This window comes from Labrus mixtus, chromosome 12 (genome assembly GCF_963584025.1).
Source record: "Labrus mixtus chromosome 12, fLabMix1.1, whole genome shotgun sequence".
Classification (NCBI taxonomy): Eukaryota; Metazoa; Chordata; class Actinopteri; order Labriformes; family Labridae; genus Labrus; species Labrus mixtus.
This window is the reverse complement of record NC_083623.1, coordinates 16,761,601-16,773,211: the sequence shown is the minus strand read 5'-3', so window position 1 is coordinate 16,773,211 and position 11,611 is coordinate 16,761,601. Positions and strand designations below refer to the sequence as shown.

The 11,611-nt window shown below is 40.3% G+C and overlaps 1 protein-coding gene across 1 annotated transcript; it reads left to right on the top strand.

Annotated features, from left to right (window-relative positions):
- The first annotated feature begins 6,862 nt into the window (after nucleotides 1–6,862).
- LOC132985146 (thyroxine 5-deiodinase-like) lies at nucleotides 6,863–8,562 on the top strand. Its single transcript, XM_061052366.1, has one exon. The coding sequence runs from the start codon at nucleotides 7,226–7,228 to the stop codon at nucleotides 8,030–8,032; it is 807 nt and encodes a 268-aa protein (XP_060908349.1). The 5' UTR covers nucleotides 6,863–7,225; the 3' UTR covers nucleotides 8,033–8,562.
- The last annotated feature ends 3,049 nt before the right edge of the window (nucleotides 8,563–11,611 follow it).

Sequence of the window (11,611 nt, the reverse complement as noted above, 5' to 3'; positions counted from 1 at the left end):
TTAATAACTACTTACTGACATGGGGATTTAACTTACTTGTTTTCTGTCCAACATGAAATAAAAAAAATTTAAATGAAAATGTTTATTTTTCTAATTTTTAAATTGTGACCAATAATACTTAATTTAAAACATTGTACCCTTATGATGAACAGACTAAATGGGATACAACTTAATTCCTGTTCTAATTAAGGTAGCAGTCAACGATTCTTTTTCTTTGTCATTTCAGAATAGCCTTTGAATCTTATAGTAGTATCATATCAAATGGCAGACGCACTTTGTCCCTGCTTTATCTGCTTTGTTTTGGTGTTGTTTCTGTCTGAAGAGTGAAAAGAAGCAGTTTAGGCTGATAAACCACACAGAAAACAGGCTGCTATAAAAAGTGTACCTATCTTTTTAGATAAGTAATGCGTCTTGTGCTAGACCAGGCTGTGTGATGCGATGAAGTTAAGGGAAATAAAGACGTGTGGTTTGGTGTGTCAGTGCTGCTCTTGTGGACAAAAGGCCGCTGGTGACTTGAGGTGATGTATCAGTGTGCATTGAAGACTCCATGCAGCCACAGCGGTCTCGACGGATTAGCCGGAGAGGGACTACATTGCCGTTGCTTGGTAACTACAAACCTACTCAAATGCTTGACGAATATAAGGGACAAGGCTGTCATTTAGCCATGAAAAGTAAAAGAGGTTTTTATCACAACCTCACCTAACCTTAAACCACATAAATGTGACATATGTCCTGTGTCACCTGACAGTCCTCAAACTAGTGTTTTACTCATTTGTGTGTGTTTCCTACCTGAGACGTGTGTGTTCACTGACTCTCCAGTGGCCAGTGGACTAATAGCGGTTTCAGCTGGATCCCTGCCACTCTAGTGCTTTGCTGCAGGCTCAGTCCGGGCTGTTTTTCCTATTCTGGGATGTCCTTGTGTGACCCGCATTGCCATGCCAAGATCCAGGCTGTGTCTAATGAAAGTAGGGTTCCAGCAGTTTATTTCGGCAAAAAAAAAATAAAAAATCCACACAGAATCAGGGATCAGGCTGCCAGTGTTTCATAACACTGTACTTGTCAAGCTAGCGGGTGGAGAATGTGAAAAGTAGCAGAAGCTGTGGGATTGTGGTGGCATACTAGGAGGTTTGAAGTAAAACACACACAGATACTTTACATTTTCTCTAGAAATGTGGAAACAGTGATCTGAAAAAAAAAGTAATTATCTGTTACTTTCTTGCTGTAGTATTCTGTGTGCATTGTCGCACTATGTACGATTTTAATTTCATGAGTTTTATTGGGATTTTCAAAGTTTTATGAGACTAAATATGTCAAAAATGTACTGATAAACTATCTGAAAGATGGTTCTTTAGAGGTAAAGCTGATGAGAGCATAAAGTGTTTAAGTTTAAGTGAAGATAAAACAGTGTTTTGTTTATCCTATGCCATTTTTTTTAATGATGCACTTAAAAGTTCAATGGTCACCATGTGTTTATGGGAGGAAGAACTAGGCCCGTAATTTCAGAAACCACTTGCCGAGGGTTTGCACATTGATGTTAATGAGCTTAGGAGGCTTAGTATTTCTGTGATAACCTCTTGGACTACTGGGTCACACGAGGCTGAACCAACGCAGGGTCCTAATGATTCTGGGAAAATCTGATTCATGAAACCACCACTGGCCAGGAGTTGTCAGCAAGCCAGCACACATGCTCTTTTTCTCTCTTTGTAGCCTGGGTGTAAACAACCAAAAGACGCCAGTGGTCTAATCCAGATCACAGCAGTAGTCTAACAGAGCCGTCTGGAAAATCTAAATTCACAGAACCTCCTGATTAAAGAGCGCCAAGTGTTTAGTGATTTCTTCATTACATGCCAACATCAGATGCTCTTTGTACCTGATAAATTATGTTTCTTGCTTTTATAGTAAACACCTTGTTTGGCTGCATTTGAATGGGCTGTAAGTCAAATTACATAAGTATTGTAAGATTTAATCTTGCATTAATACATTTTCTTAGAAATTATTAGTGTATTACCTACAATGTTTTGCAACTTACTCAAATTCCATTTACTCTGTAGCTTTCAGTCTTTTCAAAGGTAAGAGAACTATAGAAGACCTGCACTCAGTTTGACAGCAATTAGATCATAGACTCTGCAACAAGTGTTCAAACTAATCAACCCTTTTTCAAAGAGCTGTCGAAAAGCTCCTTTGCAAAGAGAGCAGGTTATTTACTGGATCCAACCTTGATATGTCTAGGAATTTATTGACAGACTTTGCTTAATGGAGTGATACTAAACAGTGTGTCATCAGTCAGCCAGATTTTGAAGGTGGTCCAGTTGCACAACAGCATCTATTTCAATGGAAATTTTACTTTAAGGAACAATATGCGATTTTTTGAGCCAGTAGATGTCGCCCTTGAGCACCAGCATGAAACCATAACTCGCACTGCATTGTTGTGTTAGCATGCTAATGCTAGCGATCTTTATTATTCTCGTATCTTCACACTGCATGTAAATCTGACAAATTTTTATCGAGGGGGGCTAGAACCGAGCGTTACATGCGGCTAATGCTACACCTAACAGGAGGATGTAGGAGAAGCTGCGTTTTTCCGCGTTTCTTGAATTTTTGCACATATGTGCCTAAACATGCAGGACACACTAAAGGGCATATAAAACCAGAGAAAGCATAATATGGGACCTTTAAACAACTTTTATACACCGGGGGATGAGCCGACCATTCCCGGCGATGTAAACAAAGTGAAGCTACGGCTTGGAAAGCATCACAGACAGCAGGACTCGGGTAATACACCCATTGTAGACAGTTATGACTCAGTTATTTTCAGAGGATATACTTGATTTCTGCTACACTTAAGTGTGACAAATAGCATATTCTTCCTTTAAGTCAAATACGTTTTTCAGAACTTTCACCAGGACCACATCTAGTGTGGCTTTCCAAAGTAGATTGCATGTCAGAAGTGGAGTTCAACCATGAAGTTTTATTCTTGGATGACAATTTGTTTTTTGTTGAATTGTGACGCTGGGAATACGTTTAATGGTAAATTAGCTTGTATAATGCTTTTCTAGTCTTCTGACTAAACAAGGCACAAGACACCTACCAATTCACTCCCATTCACACACTGATGGCAGAGCCTGCTATGTAACATTTCCATTAGTACTAATTTATCCCATTCACACACAATTGGGATTTGGGATTCAAAGTCTTGCCCAAGGACACTTGCACACGTGGCTGCAGGAGCTGGGGGTTGAACCTCCGACCTTCCGGTTGAAAGACAACCGACTCTACCACTGAATCCAACAGCCTCTAAAACTTAAAACTACCTTGGCAGTGACTACCCAAAAGGATATTTACAGAACAGTTGATACAGTAGATGACAGTTCAGCAGCTGGCCGTATGTATGGTCCCCTTTTAGGGAAGCCAGTTACTAAGACACAAGCAAAGCAATGTTCTGCTGGTGTTCGAGCAAGATTAATGTTTTATGTGTGTTAGCTACTAAACAAAATTGCACATGCAATAATGCATGGAAATTGCCCAACATTGTCCTGGTGGGTTGAATGTGTGAACACAGAATGTATTTAACTTCACTTTATAATGGACTTTTTCAAGCCTCTAATAAAAGTTTGTTTAAAGTTGGGCTGAGCTGTAGGGTGAACTTAGCAGGTAATAGTCTGGAACATTCAAAGCGAGCGAGTGGGCAGGGTGATGAAATCATTTACAGTTTCTCTGCTTTAAACTGTTTTCTGCTCACCTCGGGTGCCCAATTTGTTTTCTACTTTTATGATGGAATTGTCCTTAAACATGTTGTAGTTAAATTAACACAGAAACAGTCACCATTATGGGGACTTCTCTTCCTCCATCTGTACATGCTGCACACTAATGGTCAGTAAAGCTAGTGCTGATTAAACAAACTCACCAAACAGCCACTGAAGTTTTCTCCACTCTACCTCAGCAAAAGCTAGTTCCTTAGTGTTTTCTGGTTCATTAAAGTATCCTAGTCTCCACCTTGAACAGCACTTATTCATAGTTTTGTACTTTTTAAATGTGTTATCTCTTCTATTAGCAGCTGTTTTGATCTATCGAATTGCATACCTAACCATTGTGCAGTTAAAAACATAGTCCCAAAGAAAGGGCGACCTTACATCAAGTTGAAGCGCTAAAATATAGCGTTCACTTTGACTTCCATATTTTTTTACATGTTGGTTGTGTTGTAGTCAAGACCACTAACCGAGACCAAGACATACCCGAGACCAAACCAAGACATTTAGGGGTCGAGACCAAGACTGAGGCAGGGCCAGACCACAAATATCGATAAAAAATTAATCATCTTGTGTGCAGCGGGTGTGTCACTTATTTAGGCCATAACACTGGGAAGGTTGCAGTTGTAACGGGGAAAAAGAATTGAAGTTATTTGTTGTTTTAGAAAGGGCTGTTTACCTTCTAATCACAGGGATGGTGTGGAAAAATAGTCTATCAGTGGAGGTCTTAACCTGTCTTGATTTAAAATCCTGAGTCCGCCCACTCAGAGACCGAGACAAAGACTGAGTAAAAATGCTTTCCCTTCCGAGACGAGACCTTCAAAAAGTGGTCTCATGACAGTTCTTGGTCTCTACAACACTACATGTTGGACTCCTTTTTTCTGTATGGCTAAAGTTATTGTTTCTCTTCAGTCTACAGCGGTGCATAGCTTTGCGTCAATGTAAGTTTTCCAACTATAGCTTCTCCAAGTTAATACACCCACTACTCATACTTTTAGACGGAAACATAATGAGGTCTACAGGCACATTGTTTGGATGAAATGACAGCTACAATCAACATGACCCTTTAAGTGTAACTTGTTCCTTTATTCCTCAGCTGTATATCTTTTAATAATGTTCAGATGTAATCACACTGAGACAGTGTCAACAGGACAAACTGACAGTGTTCGAGTTGGAATTAATGATGACACTCTAATACATTATGTAAGTGAGATATAAAGTTAAGCAAAGTACACAATGTTTTTATATCCATCGCTTGGGTGGTATAAACATCTCTTAGCTTCTTATCTGTGAAACATGTGTAGCTAATGTCTTATAAAACATGCTGTCATGAGTAAATGTTCCCAGTTAATGACTTGTTCCTTGTGGATGGCGCCTGGCATCTCTCTCTATTACTTTGTTTACAAAATGGAGAGACTTCACACTTGCAGATGTTTGTGTGAAAGAAGCTTAAATATACGACATGTAGCTGTTGCACATCTGGTATGTTACAGGCCCTGCCTCACTGGGTTGTCCGCTGTTCTTTTTTAAAGTTCTACGAACGCAGTCAGAGGCCTTTTGAGCAACAGCTGCTAAATCCATCCATGTGCTTTCTTGACAGCCTGCTGTTTCCTTTTGAGAGAAATACATGCATATTTACGAGTCACCTCGGTTTATCATCACTACTTTCCCAAATTCTTTTTGTGTGGTTCTTTCTCAGTTAATGCGAGTTATGTACTGAGACGGGGATGACATCACCGTAGAGAAGTCAAACAGGGACAGGACACAATAGCAGACTGATGATCAGGTTTTAAACAAACCCTCAGGGTAAAAGCCACATTTGTTTGGAAGAGAAACCAAAAGATAAACAGACAAATTAATTTCCGAGAATTCCACTGTAATTCTTTTTATCTTTACGGTGTCCAGAACGACTTTGCTGGGTTTTTATTTATTTTACAGATGCAGCTGTTTGTCCAGTTTCTGTTGTATCTTAAATCAAAGTGAAAGTAAAAGAAAATACATGACCAAACAGTGTGTGTTTTTCTTCCATATCTGACTTCTACTGGAATGGTGTCACAATGTTCGCAAATCTCATCTATGATTTTCACTTGAGTTATTTGTAACAGAAAGAAATTATTGCCAAGAGAAAAACAAATGTGTGAATCGTTCTACCAATAAGCTCTTGTTTATGTTCAACAGCAAATTGATTTATGTTGAATTAAACTTTTGCTGTTGTGAAAGAATGAGGGACAATGTAATTGTCACAGGAAAAATATCTCATAATTGAAACAAAGCAGCTTATGGGCAGAACACTTATAGTGTAGATGTAAGATAATTCATTTATTAGATATCTTGCAGAGAGGATCTTAGTGAATTTTCCACCTGGGAATAATAAAGTCTTTCTAAATTTGATAGATTTTTGTTTGTTTCCTGTAAGCATGTGGATTATCATATAAACTGAAAATATGGGGATTCAGCTGGCTTAGCTTTCACCAAAAGAAACAAACAAAGTCTGACTATTTGTACGACCCATGAAAAATGCAATGTATTGCATGCTTTAATTTAATAGTTATGTCCAAATGTAGCTGAAACACCTTTTTGGGGAAAATAAAGTCCATCATAATAGAAATAAAGACAGATACAATTAGTCTAAACAGTAACACTTGCGTTGAATTTTGCTAAATAACAATCGTTTCAGTAATTCAAACCGATTTCGCGTGATAGTGCCTCTTTAGAAGCTTTAATTGGTTTAGTTGTCTAAATTGTTCCTTTAGTAAAGATGAAGTGCTATTTTTTACATCAGAGGATGTGTCAAAGAATTGTAAATACAAAACAAGTGTGAGGAAAATTCACGTTAAAATGTCCTAATGTAGAGTATCTGTCAGTTTATAAACCGGTGTTAGCAGGTTCATTCTGCCTCCACTTCCTAACGAGGTGTTCAGGGGCCTTCAGCAGATCAGTGAATGACTCATCCAGCCTTCACCGTCTGTATGAAACCAGCGCCGTCCAGTGGTCACAGAGGCTGATGCACGCACTTATCGAAGAGCAGAGTATCAGAGTGTACAGGCAGGAGGAAGTCAAGTCAAAGGTTGTTTTTCTTCTTATCTTTTTTCACTTGCAGGACCGACCGTGCGTTCAGCAACAGCCAATTAAAACGAATCCAGGTGTCTCACATTCATGAAAAAAACATCCATCACCTGTCATGTTTCATTCTAACTCGAGGAGTTGGGGAAACAGTCTTTCGGCCACTCTCTATCCCTCTCTCCGTGGATCTTTGAAGAACCAGAGTGGACGGGAGGTAATCCCCACCATGTGAGTGGGCGGCGCGGGTACCGGAGGCGTGTTTTTCCCCCCTTTTTTTTCATTATTCAAATGCCCCTGTACCTATAAAAGGAGCGCCTGCGTGCGTCAGATACTTTTCTCCAATGGGTAAAGGTGACTAACAACTAGTTGTCTGTCTCTGTCGCCGGCCCGGTCGCATCCTATCGGCAGGGGAAGAGATGATGCACAACTCCGGCGGTGTCCAAATGGCGAGGGCACTGAAGCACGCAGCACTGTGCCTGATGCTGCTGCCCCGCTTCCTGCTTGCAGCCGTCATGCTGTGGCTCCTGGATTTCTTGTGTATTAGGAAAAAAGTGCTGCTGAAAATGGGAGAAGGACTTGACAGCTTGGACGACCCACCGGTGTGCGTCTCTGACTCTAACAAGATGTTCACCTTGGAGTCACTCAGGGCGGTGTGGTATGGCCAAAAATTGGACTTTCTCAAATCTGCTCACCTCGGACGCGCTGCGCCCAACACCGAGGTGATGCTGGTCCATGAGCGGAGGCAGGTCCGGATCCTGGACTGCATGAAAGGGAAGAGACCGCTCATCCTCAACTTTGGCAGCTGCTCCTGACCGCCATTCATGACGCGTCTGGCGGCGTTTCAGCGCGTCGTGAACCAGTATGAAGACATTGCGGACTTTTTAGTTGTATATATCGAGGAGGCGCATCCGTCGGACGGCTGGGTAAGCTCGGACGCTCCGTACCAGATCCCCAAGCACCGGTGCTTGGAGGACAGACTGACAGCCGCCCGGCTGATGCTTGCAGAGGTGCCGGGCAGTAACGTGGTGATGGATAATATGGACAACTCGTCCAACGCCGCGTACGGAGCATACTTTGAGAGACTTTACATCGTGAGAGATGAGAGGGTGGTGTACCAGGGGGGCAGGGGGCCAGAGGGATATCGGATTTCTGAGCTTAGAAACTGGCTGGAGCAATACAGGAACGATCTGCTGAATTCACAAACAGCGGTGCTCCATGTGTAGTTTAAAGATGCTGAACTGCCTGCTGCATTCATTCTGATTAAAATGTCCAACACATTGCAAAATATTCCGATGCTGCTACCAGATGTTCACATGTTTGGCAAATGATGTTTTTCCTGCACAAAGACATTCAGGACTGTTTGATAAATAGCCTAAAGTCATGTTGAAGCCTGTAACTAGGCTGTAGGCTGTTATATTGTGCGTGTATTGACCTTAATTGATTACTCATAGCGATTGTCTTATTTTTTTGTATATGCAAAACTGGATTCAATTAGTGATCACTCTATTTTTCTACGATACAAGTGTGTGTGCGTGTGTGATTGTATGTGTGTGTGTTTGTGTGCATTCAGGCTAACGTCTCGCGCCGGTGTTTCTGTGAAGTTCGGTTTTTAAAAGGCAAAGCCAGAAAACCGACACTGATGTTTTTTGACACCGGCAGCGGGTTGAGGTTAGCAGAATGCCTTTATTGATGATCGATTGATGTTGAAAACGATGTAATGAACAAAATGTTCCTAATAAATGTCAAATCACAATTTGGTGATTTTACTGCCCACTGAAGAACAAACACGACTGAAGTCTTTCTAGTAGAGTTTAATCTCGAAAACCAGGAAGATTTGCTGTTTCAACTCTCTGTTTTTAAAGCCAATTGCAAATCCGTAACTTGATGACGTCACACCTGCTTGTCATGCTGTTAGTCAGGGTGTTCCAGGATGTTCATTTCAGTGTTAATCTGTCTTCTTTCACTTTTGTTTCCTTTTAGACTCACCTCCTCTGACCCCTGCTCCTGTAGTCATCCCTATTCTGCCTCATCAGTGATTAGCAATGCTCCATTTGCTTGTAATTTACAGCAGTGTCCAAATGTGTCCTCCTCACTGATTATTAATACCATTCACTTCTCCCCAAGAAACATGGAGAAAAAAATAGACTGCAATGAAAATACTTTGGAATGCATGGTAAATTCATTTTTACTTATTCACCTCTGAAGTCAAGAGGGGTCAGGAGGGGTCAACATTTCACTGTAACAAAAAGAAGTTTAAGTTTGGAAGAAAATGTTAATTTAATTGAATCTCTTTAATGGGTTTAAATTTCCCATTTTTTTGGCAGCTAACATGAGAAATTGAATCAAGTCATTACTACACTGATTGAAGAGAGTGAAACAGATCCCGGACAGTTTATACGTAATTCATATATTGACTGCAAAAGCTGTATGATGTGTGGAGGAAAACATTCAGCCCATATGTGTTCTTCTTTGCATTTGATCAAAGGATTGTTTTATGTTAACCATACAGAGGCATGAAATGTTCTATATGTGAATCAGTCTGAGAAACAAAGACAGTTGAGCTGATTAGGGGCTGTGAGGAAGCGTAATTTAATCCATTTATCTTTATCTCACTCTCATTAAATCTGGAATGGCTCTTGTTTTCACTCCCTCCTCTCATCTCCCCTACAGATGATACGTATAGAGAAGCATGCATTCACATTTACACACACATATATACACACACTCTGTCATGTAATTAGGATTGCACAGCCATTTGATTAATGTAGATCCATATGGCCATGGACGTAGAGAGTGGGGCTTTTGAGGAGGCTTTTATACAGTTTGTATAAACATTTTAAACTTTATTTCTTTGTACCCTAACAATGTGCGAAGGAGCAATAACTCACTGACTCAAAAAAGTGTGGGTTTTATGTGCTCTTTGGAAAGGAGTATCAGCAGACATAGAAAAACAAGACAAACTCCAAGCGATTTCTTTTGGACAATTAAAATGCGTTTATTTTCACGGCATGGTCATGTGGACCTTAACATTTCACTTTGATGCGTTTCGGCATTAACCCTTCATCAGGAAGTCAAACTTAAATTATTTTTTGTGGTGAACACTAGTAGGAAAGTTTATATTTATTGTATACATTGGCCTTAATAACGCCATCTCCTGTTTTTTTTTTTTAGATGTACACCATCTGCAAGCCAAACATCTGGCTACAAATGGAAAATTCCTACTGGTTGAGTACCAATATAAATGGCTATAAGTTCATCTGTTTGACTTCCTGGTGAATGATTGATGCATATGGCATCAAGGTTCTTTTTTTTTAGGTGCACATGACCATGTTGTGAACATAAAGGCATTTTAATTGTTCAACACAGAGTGCCTTTTTTTTCTTTTTTGTATTAATTCAATAAAATGTTCCTAGAAGTTTTTATGGCAGATTTAGCTTTTAATTCTGACATTCATGATAGATAGCAAACAAACTGGGTATTACCTTAACCCTGTCACATAGCATTTTAGAGTTCTTTTTTTGGCTAGTAGCTTTTCCTTAAAGTCCCAGAACAGGATTTGGGGGAAAAAATTTTTAAGTCAAGGTCCCAACATAAGTTACAGAAGTTCGCTAACTTCGCATTTTTTTAATCATGATCCTCCTGCCCACCTTTTTAACCCAACCACTGGTGAAACTGACAATATTGACCCAGTTAGCTAAAGCTAGCTATAAGACGGCAACATAATGTCAGAGAGCACCCTCATGTCTGACTCCTCTCAGTAGAGTCGACATCAACCAGATTTCACACAGCAACAGAGCCTTCGTCGTATGCAACAGTCCAAAAAGCATTAGCTAACCCAACTCAAGCTGATTCTCCCTCAGCCAAAGAAGTTCAATTTTCCAGCCAGGAATTTTGAAAGGACAAAACTTTTGAGGATCAACAAAGATCTTTCTCTCAGGTCAATCACATTTTCTTATCACTCTATTCCCATCACACAAGTGTGTTAAAGCTATTATGCTTGCGCGAACTCATTCACCACCAGCAGCTTGAGAGAGACAAATGGATCTGATATGCTGTGGAATAAAATAGCAAACCTTGCACACTGTATTTAGTTTAACATTGTCATAGGCAGCTGAGTGATGTTACTTGAGTCCTTTCAAGGCCGAGGAAAGAAGCATCAGAGTGAGACAGAGTTGGACAGATAAGGACTGCACTTCATGGCACTGCATTTAAATGAGCTATTATAATATTGTTTGATGTTCCGAGTGTAGCAGTTGTTTTAAAAGATGGTGAAATGTGTCCTGTGTGTTAGTCACTCTGCCATGTGTACCAGCAGGTGAGATTATTTCAGCCACTTTATCAAACTGTTGAAAAGGATATTCTATTAGCAATGTACCTCATAAACAGCGGTCACCTGATCTTAATAAGACCTGTTTAAGACATCAAAACTGATTTGAGACAAACAAAGATTGTGCAGTTAGGTCACCTTTCACCTCTCAGGAAGACTGATAATTTCTGCTGACAATGTCAGGTTTGTCATGCATTGACAGTTATGAACCCCCCCCCCCTCCCTCCCCCCCGACTGTGTGTTATCTGTCACTCTCAGGTCACTGTTATATCTTCAAAAAAGCTCTTTGGTCAAACATCACTGATTGATTGACTGACCTTATGTGTTTGTGCCTGAGGGGCTGTAACTCATTTAAAAGTTAGGTTTAGAACACAGTAAAGTTTACAGGGCTGAGTTTGTGTTGCATGTCAGTTCCCTTGCTCTCAGCTCACGCCTCCACTTATACATTAATGCATCGTGCCACATTAACGCATAG